Source organism: Bufo gargarizans, chromosome 2 (genome assembly GCF_014858855.1).
Source record: "Bufo gargarizans isolate SCDJY-AF-19 chromosome 2, ASM1485885v1, whole genome shotgun sequence".
NCBI classification, from domain to species: domain Eukaryota; kingdom Metazoa; phylum Chordata; class Amphibia; order Anura; family Bufonidae; genus Bufo; species Bufo gargarizans.
Window position 1 is genome coordinate 248603193 of NC_058081.1, and position 12365 is coordinate 248615557.

Genomic DNA, 12365 nt, shown 5'->3' on the forward strand with positions numbered 1-12365 from the left:
TGAAAATGGAAATTTACTGGGAGACTAAAAAAAACTGCCATTGCTGTGAAAATTTATTGGAATGATAGTCTAAAGTTCTCTCCAGTGAATGCCTTTACATGCTAGGGTTAACGATGGAGAATTATGTTGGTTTCTGTTCAAATTTTACACATTTTGGCTGAAAGCTGATGTTAAATTCAGTCAGATGTTTATGAATATGGATTTATAGTTGTTCTCTTGTATAGAAACTAGAATCCTGACACCCATCCCGATTTAATATCTGTGCTCCATGCAAGTACTTGTACTAAAATGAAAGCTTATACTGGCTCTGGGGTGATATGGCAGTTTTCACTACAGTTGTGGAAGTGTTCTGTGTATACTTTGAGATTTCTCTATCTTGGTATGGTCATTGACAATAGTCATACTTTCCAGATCTAAGCCTAATTCGTTGGCTGAGCGGCGTATTCCTGAGCCTTCTCCATCATCAAGAAGGAAAACCTATGACAGGAGTGGGGAAAAGCCGGGTAAATCCAAAGAGCAAAAATTGTACGTATGCTCCATGGTCATTTTTCTAGAGTAATGTGATTTGTTCAATTTATTCTTATTTTATGTTCTCAACGAATCTATTGTGTTCTTGGGTAGCTTCCAAGATGAGATAAATGGCTTGTATACAATAAGTGCCAATACTAGCGCTGGCGTTGCCGTTTAATGCCTTTTTTGTATTATCGCTCTTGTGTAAGCCTCTGGTGTTTTTGTTAGTGGAGGATATTCTACAGAGTTACTATGTTTAATTCACAAGACTTGTTCATGCATCATCTGAATTGCTGTTTGGAAAGCAGGCTTGTATAGCATGAGTCATTTACCTTACTGACTTCCATCTTTTCTAACTCATTGAAGTGAGCATTCCATGTTCTTTTTTTCTTGTAGCTCAGACTCGGGAACTTCAGAGGCTAGTCTATCGCCTCCTTCTTCCCCAACAAGCCGAGCCCGTAATGAAATGAATGTTTTTAGCCGTCTCACAGTTTCTCAGGGAATCGCAACATGTCAGCAGGATAAGTAAGTCCTAGGACAATAATTCACCCCCATATTGGCAGCAGGCACAACACTGCAAAGTTTCAGAGCGGAATGGCAGATAGTTCCGGCGTTCTATCATTTACCATTTTAAGGAACAATCTTATCAATGTCTATCAAAACCTTTAGATTAAACTCATTGTACAGGGAGAGAAACTGGTTTTGTACAAGAGCAGAGTAGCTGGGAGCTGAACTTAAGTTAAAAATGTGACTTATTGTACATTGGTGGGTTTCGAGAAACAGTAGAAGCATATGTTTTATTGGTTGAATGCGTGTTTAAAATGTGTTTATTTTTTCTACGATGCTTTCATCATAACAGTCTACAGCAGGGGTGCACAACCTGCGGCCCGGGGGCCACATGTGGCCCTTGATGCCATTCTGTGCGGCCCCCAACCATCTGGTAACAGACATGTATGCCTATGTCTTGTGGCTGCTCACATGTATTTTTCATGTATTTCTCCCATTAGATGGGAGTCCTGGAAGTGTAACTAGACATTAATGTTATATAATGTGTGTTCAATATTCCATAAGTGCAATATTTCAGTTGTTAATACACCTTTAAATTTTAATTTCGGCCCTCGTCATTGGTTCAGTCTGGCAATGTGGCCCCCAACCAGGAAACGTTGTGCACCCCTGGTCTACAGTATATCTCTCTAACTGTTCGTCTATAAGCAGTAGACATTTTAAAGTAATAAAATAAGCTATAATCATCTTTTAATTAACCTGTTACTCTAGCGCCGCTGGGCCCATCCCTACCTATTCTCGTCCCTTTTGTCCAAAAGTGGGTTCCTCAGGGATGCCCAACTTACGGCCCTCCTGTTGCAAATCTACAACTCCCAGCATGCATGGACAGCCTGCAGCTATCAGGGAATATTGGGAGTAGTAGTTTTGCAACAGCTTGAGGGCTGAAGGTTGAGCATCCCTGCTCTTGAGCATCAAGGTTTATTTATCCAATTTATAAACCCTAAAAAACCCAGAGCTGTTCCTTTTGATGTGACCAATGCAGCCAGCCACTGGCTTCAGCAGTGATGTGCCGTTCATGCACCAATCTCGTGTCATACATGCACACATAACTGCTGAGGCCAGTGATTGATGGGTACAGTCACATTAAGAAGCACATGACTTTATCACTTCCAGACAATGGCACTGAAGCAGTGGAAATGTAAAGGTGGTTATAGCTTACGTGATTATGTTAAAACTTTTTTCTAATTGATTAATTTTAGGCTACTTTGGGCAACCCCTTTAAGAGATATCATCTGTCTTATCCTTTTCTTAACATTTTTTATTATGGTTTTGAGAGGTTGCCTGTGTTTTGCGCTCCACAAAAAATACGGATGACGTCCGTGTGCATTCTGTTTTTTTTGCGGAACGGAACCGCTGACCCCTAATAGAATAGTACTATCCTTGTCCGTTATGCGGACAATAATAGGACATGTTCTATCTTTGAACGGAAATACAGAAACAGAAGCATACAGAGTACATTCAGTTTTTTTTGCTGACCCATTGAAATGAATGGTTCCATATATGGAACGCAAAAAACGGAATGAAAACGAGGGAAAAAAAACTTTTGTGTGCAAGAGGCCTTAGGGATGTTTCACACGAGCGGATGCCGAGCATGACATCCGCTGCGTGAAAGAGTGCCAAGACCCCATGCGGACAGCAGAGGCACGGAGCAGTAACATGACTGATAATGCTCCGTGCCTCTCTGTGATCTCTTTACTACGAAATCACAGTGAGATAAAGTTGTCACTGTGATTTCGTAGTAAAGAGATCACAGAGAGGCACGGAGCATTATCAATTAGGTTAATGATCCGTGCTTCTGCTGTCCGCATCGGGTCTTGGCACTCTTTCACGCAGCGGATGTCATGCTCGGCATCCGCTCGTGTGAAACAGCCCTTAGAAAGAGAACTTGGTGCATGTGCCTTGTTAGGACTAATGGATTCACAGAAGGTCCTATTATGCTTCCAAACGGCCATTAGTTTGAATCTCTACTTACATTCTACACTCAGCTGCCACAGGGAAAATATATGCCAATAACGTGTACCTAAATTAATCCGATCAGCAGGATATATTTCTTAATAAAAAGCGTAATTGAAAGCAAATTGCCTAGGGGGATAAAGGAAGAGTTGCTTAAGGGTCCATTCACACGTCTGTAATTTGGGTCCGCATTCGTTCCGCAATTTGCGGACCCATTCACTTTCAATGGGGCTGGAACGGATGCAAATCCACATTTCCTGGATCCGCATTTTCGGGATCCGGAATTTCGTTCCTGAAAAAAATAGAACATGTCCTATTCTTGTCCAGAAAAGGCATTTTATATTATAGTGTCTGTGATGTGCGTTCCGCAAATTGCAGAGCGCACATTGCAGGTGTCCGTGTTTTGCGGATTTTGCGGATCCGCAAAACACTTACGGACGTGTGAATGGACCCTAAAAATGTAAAAAAAAAAAAAAAAGGAGACTAGCCCCTTCCTTATTAGTAATTGAATAAGCCAGTCAAATTGATTTGGGATTAGGCTGTCAGATTAATATCAAGGTGATGCTGTCTGAATTTACCATGTAATACAGATTGAAGTTTGTAAATGCATAGTATGACATTATGATCATTAAAATTGTTGGGTAAGTGACACTTGCGCTGCCGTAAGGTGCTTTCTGTAACTAATGTGTCCACCAGAATTGCCCCTGCTTGATATTGAGGGTGAGTGTCCAGCCTAATCTCAGCAATAGTAAGTATCTGATTGCTAAACCTGCTGGTAGAATACCGGCGCTGGCACAGAGAGAGTAAGGAGATCATACATATATACAGGACACTTATTAGGACATATAATTATATTTCCCTAATAACTGATGACAATGTCTCTACCTGTATTGATGGATGGTAGATACAGGTAGAGACATTGCCATCAGTTATTAGGGAAATATCCTTATATGTCATAATAAGTGTCCTGTATATATGTATGATCTCCTTACTCTCTCTGTGCCAGCGCCGGTATTCTACCAGCGGGTTTAGCAATCGGACATTATGGTCATTGCGTAGAGAGAACAGCCCCTCATCTTGATTTTATTAAGGCTTTCTTCGATAACGCTCAGTAAAGCGTAGCATAGGTTTAGATGTGGGGGGGCAATGTGATGTACAGATGTACTTCCACATGGTGCTCTGCAATGATGCAGCGTTTTCTCTTTGGTTTTCAGTTATCCTAACTTACTGCAATATCCCAGTGCTCAAAATAATCAGCTAATGTCCTCGGGAAATTCAAGCCTTCAACATCTTCACATTTATGGGGTTCACATAGCAAACCAATACGGCTATTAAAAAGAATACATGACAGAATGGGGTGACCAAATCCTTCACAATTTAGGCTTTCTGTTTTGTAATTTGAAGTTACTTAAAATGCTGAGGCCTTATTGAACTTATTTCATACAAAGCATGTGTTGGAGCCAGAAGACGACCCTGGTCTGGTTGCTGTTGGTAGCACACTGGAGTCTGCCGTACTGATTATCATTCTCTGTGTATCTAGAAGATCATGCTCCGGTGGACATTTCTTCCATCCAATCCATTAACTGAGAAGCTTATCAGCTTCAGGCAGCTGTTCACATTGGACAGTCTATTTATCCTTCCACTAGCTTGTGTCTCCCATAGACCTCCTGTTTTATCCCTAAAAATAGAATAGGAAATGGTAAAACACGGACAGTGTGTGCTGATGTAGCACTTACCTTAGTTATGACGTTATATATATATAGTATCACTAATGAACACTAATTTTTTGACAACTAATCATAAATACTGATACATTTTTATTTATTTTTTTGGTCCTCTCAGGATACCTATGAGAGGAATTTATAAAAAAAAAGTACAGTCCAGGAAACATGGCCCATGTGTTGGCCTCATCTCCCGGACCAAATGTGGCTCCTCTGACACAAACTTGAGAAGCCATATTTGGTCTGGGAAAGGTGACAATCACACGGGCCTTGTTTCCCCATATGGTCATGTGCATGTGGCCTTAAAGAAGTTGTCTGGGATAGTAAAAATTGTCTGCTTTCTTCCAAAACCAGGAAGCAAGCTGCAATGCCAGACACAACTTGTGGACAGGCATGCCGATGGTTTTGGGAAAAAAGCAGCCTTCTTTTTCAAATCCTGGACAGCCCCCCCCCCCCCCTAATATCCTCTGTGTTGAGATATGATCACTTGGAGTTGAACTTGAAATCGCCAAATGCAACATGGTCCCCAGGTATTCACCCACAACTGGCCAAAATTCAAGCCACGTCAAAAGTAGATATTGATTCAAAAGGTCTCTGACAGTACCGCACCGGACAGAAAAGCGGATATATCACTGTTATCCCTCATAGTATGTTTGCCAGCCTGTCCGGGTGCCTGTACACTGTGTGGCTGGGCCGCTGTAACCTGATGCAGATTGCTGCTAATTGCTACAGTTTTAATGCAAGTATAGGTTAAGGACATACATGTTCTTGGAGCAAAACCTACCGTATTTGTGTTAATCCGCATATGGTTCCAGTGATCCGTGAATGGACACCCTGAGTGATCCTTTCTCATTGTAATCTAATCTAAAAAAACAACATTTTTATGACCAAAAGGGCCTGTTTTCATTTTCGCCTTTAACATATTGTGGTAAGACCCCTGATTGGTGTCTCCTTTAACTTCATTTGCTAGAGGTTTTCTGTTTTGAACATGCCTTCAAAGATTTAACTCTGAAGAACTTTTACAAATCTGCTTTTCCTTTATAAAAAAACAATAACAAAAAAGCGTTGTGATTCAGAGGCATACACAGGGCTGCTGTGCCCAGGCTGGTATCAGTACTTGTGGGATACAGCATTGATGCACCACGCTCATTCATATTCAGCAGTAAGATTTGCCGTTCTCGTGCCCTTTGGGGCTCACTCACATCGTAGTATTTCATGTGGTCGGGGGCTTGTTTCTGTGTCTCCTATCTCTGGAGCAGACCTTACCCTTCTGATATCTGTATATTCTCTCCCCTTGCACTCTCTACTACTGATCTTTGTAGGTCTGATGAAAGTGATTCCTCTCTGTCCGAGGTACACAGGTACAGATTTCCTTGTCCACTTTTCACGTTGCAAGTAACGCTCCTTTATTTTCTGCATGATTATAATTTTTTTGTTCCCATCCGCACTTACAACTGTATCTTGTTCCCTGCATATGGTATGTGCCTTTTTGTAATAGAATTCAGGCTGTTTATTTCAGATGTGCTATGATTTGCTTGCTTCTTTTGACATCATTTTATTTTAGGTGTATGTGAAGATAATGCATAGCTTACAAAGTAAAAATGGATACGCGTTTTAGCTATAGTAAACCGCTGTAATGTGACATGGATGTTTCATAAATGCACAAAAATGCTGAAACGTCTGTTGGATTTTCACGACGCAGTGCTGTTCTTGTAAAAAAAAAAAAAAAAGACGGAAACCTGACACACGTCAATGGCATCCATCAGGATTCATTAGGCTCTATTCCAAAATGGAACAGCCCGAGTTGTCACGGCTCTTATAGTAGTCAGAGTAGAAGCCATGACATTAGTGATGTGAACAGAGCCTAGGGCATTGTGGGAAAAAGATAATTTACCAGATAGTTTGGTCCAATATTCTTCATTGGATTCTTAATCCAGTTGGCATTTTATTCATAAGGTGGGGGGGGGCTCAGTGGAGGCAATCGTCAGCGCAATTTTGAGACCTTTTTTTATATGCATGTTCCTTAAACACTAATTTATGCACCTTTTATGTAGAATGCATTTTCTTTTAACTTTTTGCTTCATTTATGCCAAACAGGAATTATAACTGACAGCATGGTGAAGAATTTCCATAAACCTCATATGCGTTAATAACTGTAACGCTTCTTTTGTGCGCACACGCACACAACCCTGTTGATCTTAAGTAATTGCTGTACTGCATGTGTTAGATACTGAGCACCAGAAGTTGTGACATTACTTTTAATGAGCAGAATTAACACAAATTTCGTCTTCTTCTCACCAGGGGCGTAATTAACCCATTTCCTACTTGCAAAGGCAGCAAATCATCCCTTGTACAGTGTATCCATATAGCTGAAGGGCACAACAAGGCAGTACTTTGTGTAGATTCTACTGATGATCTTCTGTTCACTGGCTCTAAAGGTCAGCCACATTATTTCTTCTTCTATAAATACAAACTGGCAGCTAATATTCAGTGACTTTCTAGTCCATGGTACATGTGATTGGTCGGAAGTATTCATGTATGAGTTGCTTCATTATTAGCAACCCAGTCCTCATGTTTAGTATTGTCATCAATGTGTTTGGGCATTCTTTTAAAGGGGTTCTCCGGGTTCAGAGCTGAAACCGGACATACCCATATTTTTACCCAGGCAGCCCCTCTGATGCTAGCATCGGAGCATCTTGTGCTCCAATGCGCTCCCTTGCCCTGCGCTAGATTGCGCAGGGCACAGGCTCTTTAGTTTACAACAACACACTGTCGTGTGTTCGGTGACGTCACCAGCTGTGATGGGTGTGCTTTAGCGCTGCCCTAGCCGTTTTACTGGCTAGGGCAGCGCTAAAGCCTGCCCATCAGTGCCGGTGACGTCTCCGGGCTTCCTGGCAGCCGTGTCACCGAAACTCCTGAAAATGCCTTTGCCCGCGCAATTTAGTCCAGGGCAAAGGAGAGCATCGGAGCATGAACTGCTCCGATGCTCAAGTCAGAGGGGCTGCCTGGGTGAAACCCAGGAGTGCACACAGTTTTCTGGTTGGGGGTCACATTGCCAGACTGAACCAATGACTAGGGACAAAAATGAAATTTAAAGGGGTATTATCAACTGAAATACTGTATTTATGGCATTTTGAACATACAGTATATACCATTAATGTTTAGTTACAGTTTCAGGACTCCCATCTAATGGGAGAAATACATGAAACATACATGGACTCCCCTGCATAACTGAAACAGGACAGATCCGTTATGCAGCCCATAGACTTCTGTTATGACGGAATGAATAACGGAATGCCTCTAAGGGGATTCCGTTATGCATTTCGTCTTAGAATTGCGTTATGGTCCGTGGTAAAGGCATCCATAACGCAATTCTGCTTTTTCTAGTAAACAAATCGCAAACTAATTTCAAAATATGAAATTCGCTCATCTCTACTAATGATATTACAGTGTTTCAAAATCTGGCGAGATGAGCTGGAACAACCCATTTGATGTTACATGACTGGCTGATTGGATATCTACATTCCAATGTGTCCTGGCATTCCTAAAAGTGACCAGAATACCATACATACCATTTTATTTTCTACGTCATTCACCATGCAGGCAAAGTAATGTTGCCAGCAATACCAATTGTGTCCTTTTTATTTGACTTATTTTTAAACATTTTTTTTTTTTTAGTTCCACTAGGGGATTTATACATTACAATATTGTATTGCAGCATATTATGCCTGATAGCATAAGGTATCGTATTAGACTAGATTTGGCCACTGGCACCATGATGTAAGGGTTAAAAATAAAATCCAACAAATGTGACAACAGCTCTCTGAGGTCACACTATATGGTAACTATTAGGTCCTCATTGGCTGCGAGGTATAACCTCCTGCAAAGGTGACATCAATTCAATCATGCTAAAAGGAAAAACAAAATGGAATAGACGGCTCTACCACTCTGGCAGATGATCGAGGTGCGGAGCTGCTAGAACTGACTCACCCAGTCAGGAGTGGATTACTTGACAGAAAATAGATAAGCAGGCACACTCTGATTTGGGTCAATCTATTAATTTATTTGTATATATGGTGAATGTAAGATGTATAATATATTAAAATAATGTTACAATAAAATGAGGCAAAGGTGTAACATATAGTATAAAGAATTGTATCGGAGAATTGAATTCTGCTAACTGTCCTTTTTAATGGATAAAAGTAATGAATGTAGAAATATGTGGGCCGTCACTAAATAGTTACCAGCTGCTATTGAGGATGTTGTGGTAATAAAGTATTTGAATAAAAGGTATATATAAATATAAATAATGCGCTAAAAAAATTATGTGCTGCTAAAAACGATGAAGGTAAAACAATAGGATAGTTGTCCTTATAGATAGAATAGTCTTTTCATGAAATAGTAGCCTCAGTGGAGGCTAGAATAATGCGTCTTTCTCCTTATCTCCCCGTATATAGGATAGTCTTTTTCTTGGGGGTAATATTCTCTAGATAGGAGATAAATAGGTAAAAAATGCGCCTTGTGACTCCTTTTATATATTCACCGCTATGGAATGGAGGATAAGTGATGCGCCTTGTTGCTATATAAATGTGTCAGTTGATTTTCATAGAGCCGCAAGCATGTACATTAGTATATTATATGTAGCAATATATTGATGTTGTTCTTCTTATGCGGGTGCTGTGGGAAGAAGGGGTGCTCTGTGCCTGAGTGCGACGTCCCGCACTGTCTTTGGCTACAGAGGTCACTTACCCTTCACCCGGCGCGATCTTTCCCGGCTTGTTCTGAATGGTCCCGGACTATTCTGAGTAATCCTCTAGCTCCTCAGTAACTTACTGATGAAGGGAGAGACTCCCGAAACGCGTTTAAGAAGCAGAGGATTGTCTGAATACCCATTACTTGTAACAGCTAGAGGATTACTCAAAATAGGCCTGGACCATTCAGAACAAGCCGGGAAAGATCGCGATCACGTGACAGCCTACGTCACCCTACAGACGCGCGAACCACGCCTCCCGGCGTCCTTGGCAACACAAGATACTCCACCGACTCCTGGATTCAAGACAGCCGCCCAGGGAGAACTGATCACCGCCAGAGGACCGAAGACAGCAGCGCTGGGTGAAGGGTAAGTGACCTCTGTAGCCAGAGACAGTGCGGGACGCCGCACTCAGGCACAGAGCACCCCTTCTTCCCACAGCACCCGCATAAGAAGAACAACATCAATATATTGCTACATATAATATACTAATGTACATGCTTGCAGCTCTATGAAAATCAACTGACACATTTATATAGCAACAAGGCGCATCACTTATCCTCCATTCCATAGCGGTGAATATATAAAAGGAGTCAAGGCACATTATTTACCTATTTATCTCCTAGCTAGAGGATATTACCCCAAAGAAAGACTATCCTATATATGGGGAGATAAGGAGAAAGATGCATTATTCTATCCTCCACTTAGCCTCCACTTTGAGGCTACTATTTCATGAAAAGACTATTCGATCTATAAGGACAACTATCCTATTTTTTTTACCTTCATCGTTTTTACTAGCGCATCATTTTTTTTGTGCGTCATTTATATCTATATTTTTATATACCTTTTATTCAAATACTTTATTACCACAACATCCTCAATACCAGCTGGTAACTATTTAGTGACGGCCCACATATTTCTACGTTCATTACTTTTATCCATTAAAAAGGACAGTTAGCAGAATTCAATTCTCTGATACAATTCTTCATACTATATGTTACACCTTTGCCTCATTTTATTGTAACATTATTTTAATATATTATACATCTTACATTCACCATATATACAAATAAATTAATAGATTGACCCAAATCAGAGTGTGCCTGCTTATCTATTTTCTTTCATCAATTCAATCATGTTATCCCTTCCAACTAAAAATGAAAGAGGCATTTATTAATTACATTACAATGCGTATAGCGCCATGATAAGTAATAATATGTGACCTCTTAAGGCCAGTTACCAGGTGCAGTTCCTAATGGTTCCCTTTAATTGGTGCATATGTAAGAAATGCCCTAAGTTAATAAGATCTGTCTCCATGAAATGCCCACTAAGCAAAGTTATACTTTATGGTACATGAGAGAAACATACTGTAAATAAAGTAATATTACTAATTTGACTTCATTTTTATCTCCCTCTCAGATCGTACTTGTAAAGTGTGGAATCTCGTCACAGGACAGGAAATTATGTCACTTGGAGGTCATCCAAACAATGTGGTGTCTGTGAAGTATTGTAACTACACCAGTCTAGTATTTACAGTGTCAACATCTTACATTAAGGTGTGGGACATCAGAGATTCTGCAAAGTGCATACGCACGCTTACGTAAGTTTATTTTTTTATTTTTAAATATTCATGTCTTATTCAAAAGACATCTCGGAGCACTCAGAACATTAAAAATAGAAGTAGTTTGGCTATCGCAAAAGACCCCAATTTAGTCTTTCCCCATTGCATACTGACAGGGTTCAAAAAGTTGTCATATTCTTCTCCTGTACCCCAAGCATCTTAAGGCTCGTTTTACTTGTGTATTAAAGGGGTAATGCCATCTTGGACATTGGGAGCATATCACTAGAACCTCCGAGACCCATACCTATACTTAGAATGGAGCCTGCAAAGCGCGGCCACTGCTTCATTCACGTTTATGGGGCTGATGGAAATAGACGAGCATCGCATTTTGTCGGCTTAATTCTAAGTGTCAGACATCGGGGGCGTATCCTAGCGATATGCCTCCAATGTCCGAGATGGTAACTCTCCTTTAAGGCTATCTGGCTGTTCCAGCAGATATTGCAGTTCATTGCTGGAGCCAATTGACTGTAGCAGGACTCGGCGGGTGCAAGCCCCATTTTTTGTCCAGCCAGATCCCAGCACTCATGCCGGAAACTGGCCGGGTCTCATTATATTAAAAGGGGTCCGGCTATGAATCATACCATGAACTTCAACATCTGTTCCTCTGACGGAAAAGCCTGCCAGATAGCTTTAACACTTATGTGAAAGTAGCTCATCTGTAGCAGGTAAATAACTGGGCCAGTGTGCGCACTAGTTTTTTTTTACTTTGCCTGCTCCCTTAGGCAATTCATAAAATTTACCACCTTGTTTCCAACAATCCATTTTTTTTCTAGGGGTTGCATCACCAGAGACAACTGCTTTTAAAATCCAGCTTTTGGTATGATTAGCTGATAACTCCAGGTCCCAGCACCCCCTGCAAACAGCTGATTATATGTGGAAATGTGGCTGTCCATGTGATGCAAAGACTTCTTGAGTCCACCAGAATGGGAGCTTCTCATACAGTGGTGCCCATAAGGCCTAATAGAGCAGGGGTTGTCTTTAGGTTCTTCAGTGTCAAAGGAGAAGATGTAGAGCGAGAAAATGCTTAAAAAGGAAGGGAGAGGGAACCAAGGTGGTATTGATAACTAAAGTTCCAGCATTACAGAGGCATATAGGACTACAGAACTGATCAAGAAGTTATTTGAGAATGTGTTTCAGAGCACACAGCAACATTATAGAGTTCTATGTGCCATCTCTATCCAGTATAGTGATAGTAATTTCCAGTCTGTCCCTTATGGCAATAAATAGAAAAACAATCTGGAGAAAA

The 12365-nt window shown here is 40.9% G+C and overlaps 1 protein-coding gene across 4 annotated transcripts in view; it reads left to right on the forward strand.

The window, feature by feature from the left end:
- KIF21A (kinesin family member 21A) overlaps positions 1-12365 on the forward strand; it is a 153075-nt gene that overhangs the window by 120105 nt on the left and 20605 nt on the right. For 2 of the 4 annotated variants that reach the window (XM_044280212.1, XM_044280213.1), the window contains 5 exons: positions 412-525; positions 907-1035; positions 6071-6109; positions 7050-7186; positions 10918-11098. In XM_044280212.1, the coding sequence (XP_044136147.1) occupies positions 412-525; positions 907-1035; positions 6071-6109; positions 7050-7186; positions 10918-11098 (600 nt within the window). The remainder of the gene's footprint in view (positions 1-411; positions 526-906; positions 1036-6070; positions 6110-7049; positions 7187-10917; positions 11099-12365) is intronic. The other 2 variants (XM_044280214.1, XM_044280215.1) reach the window with 1 other exon arrangement.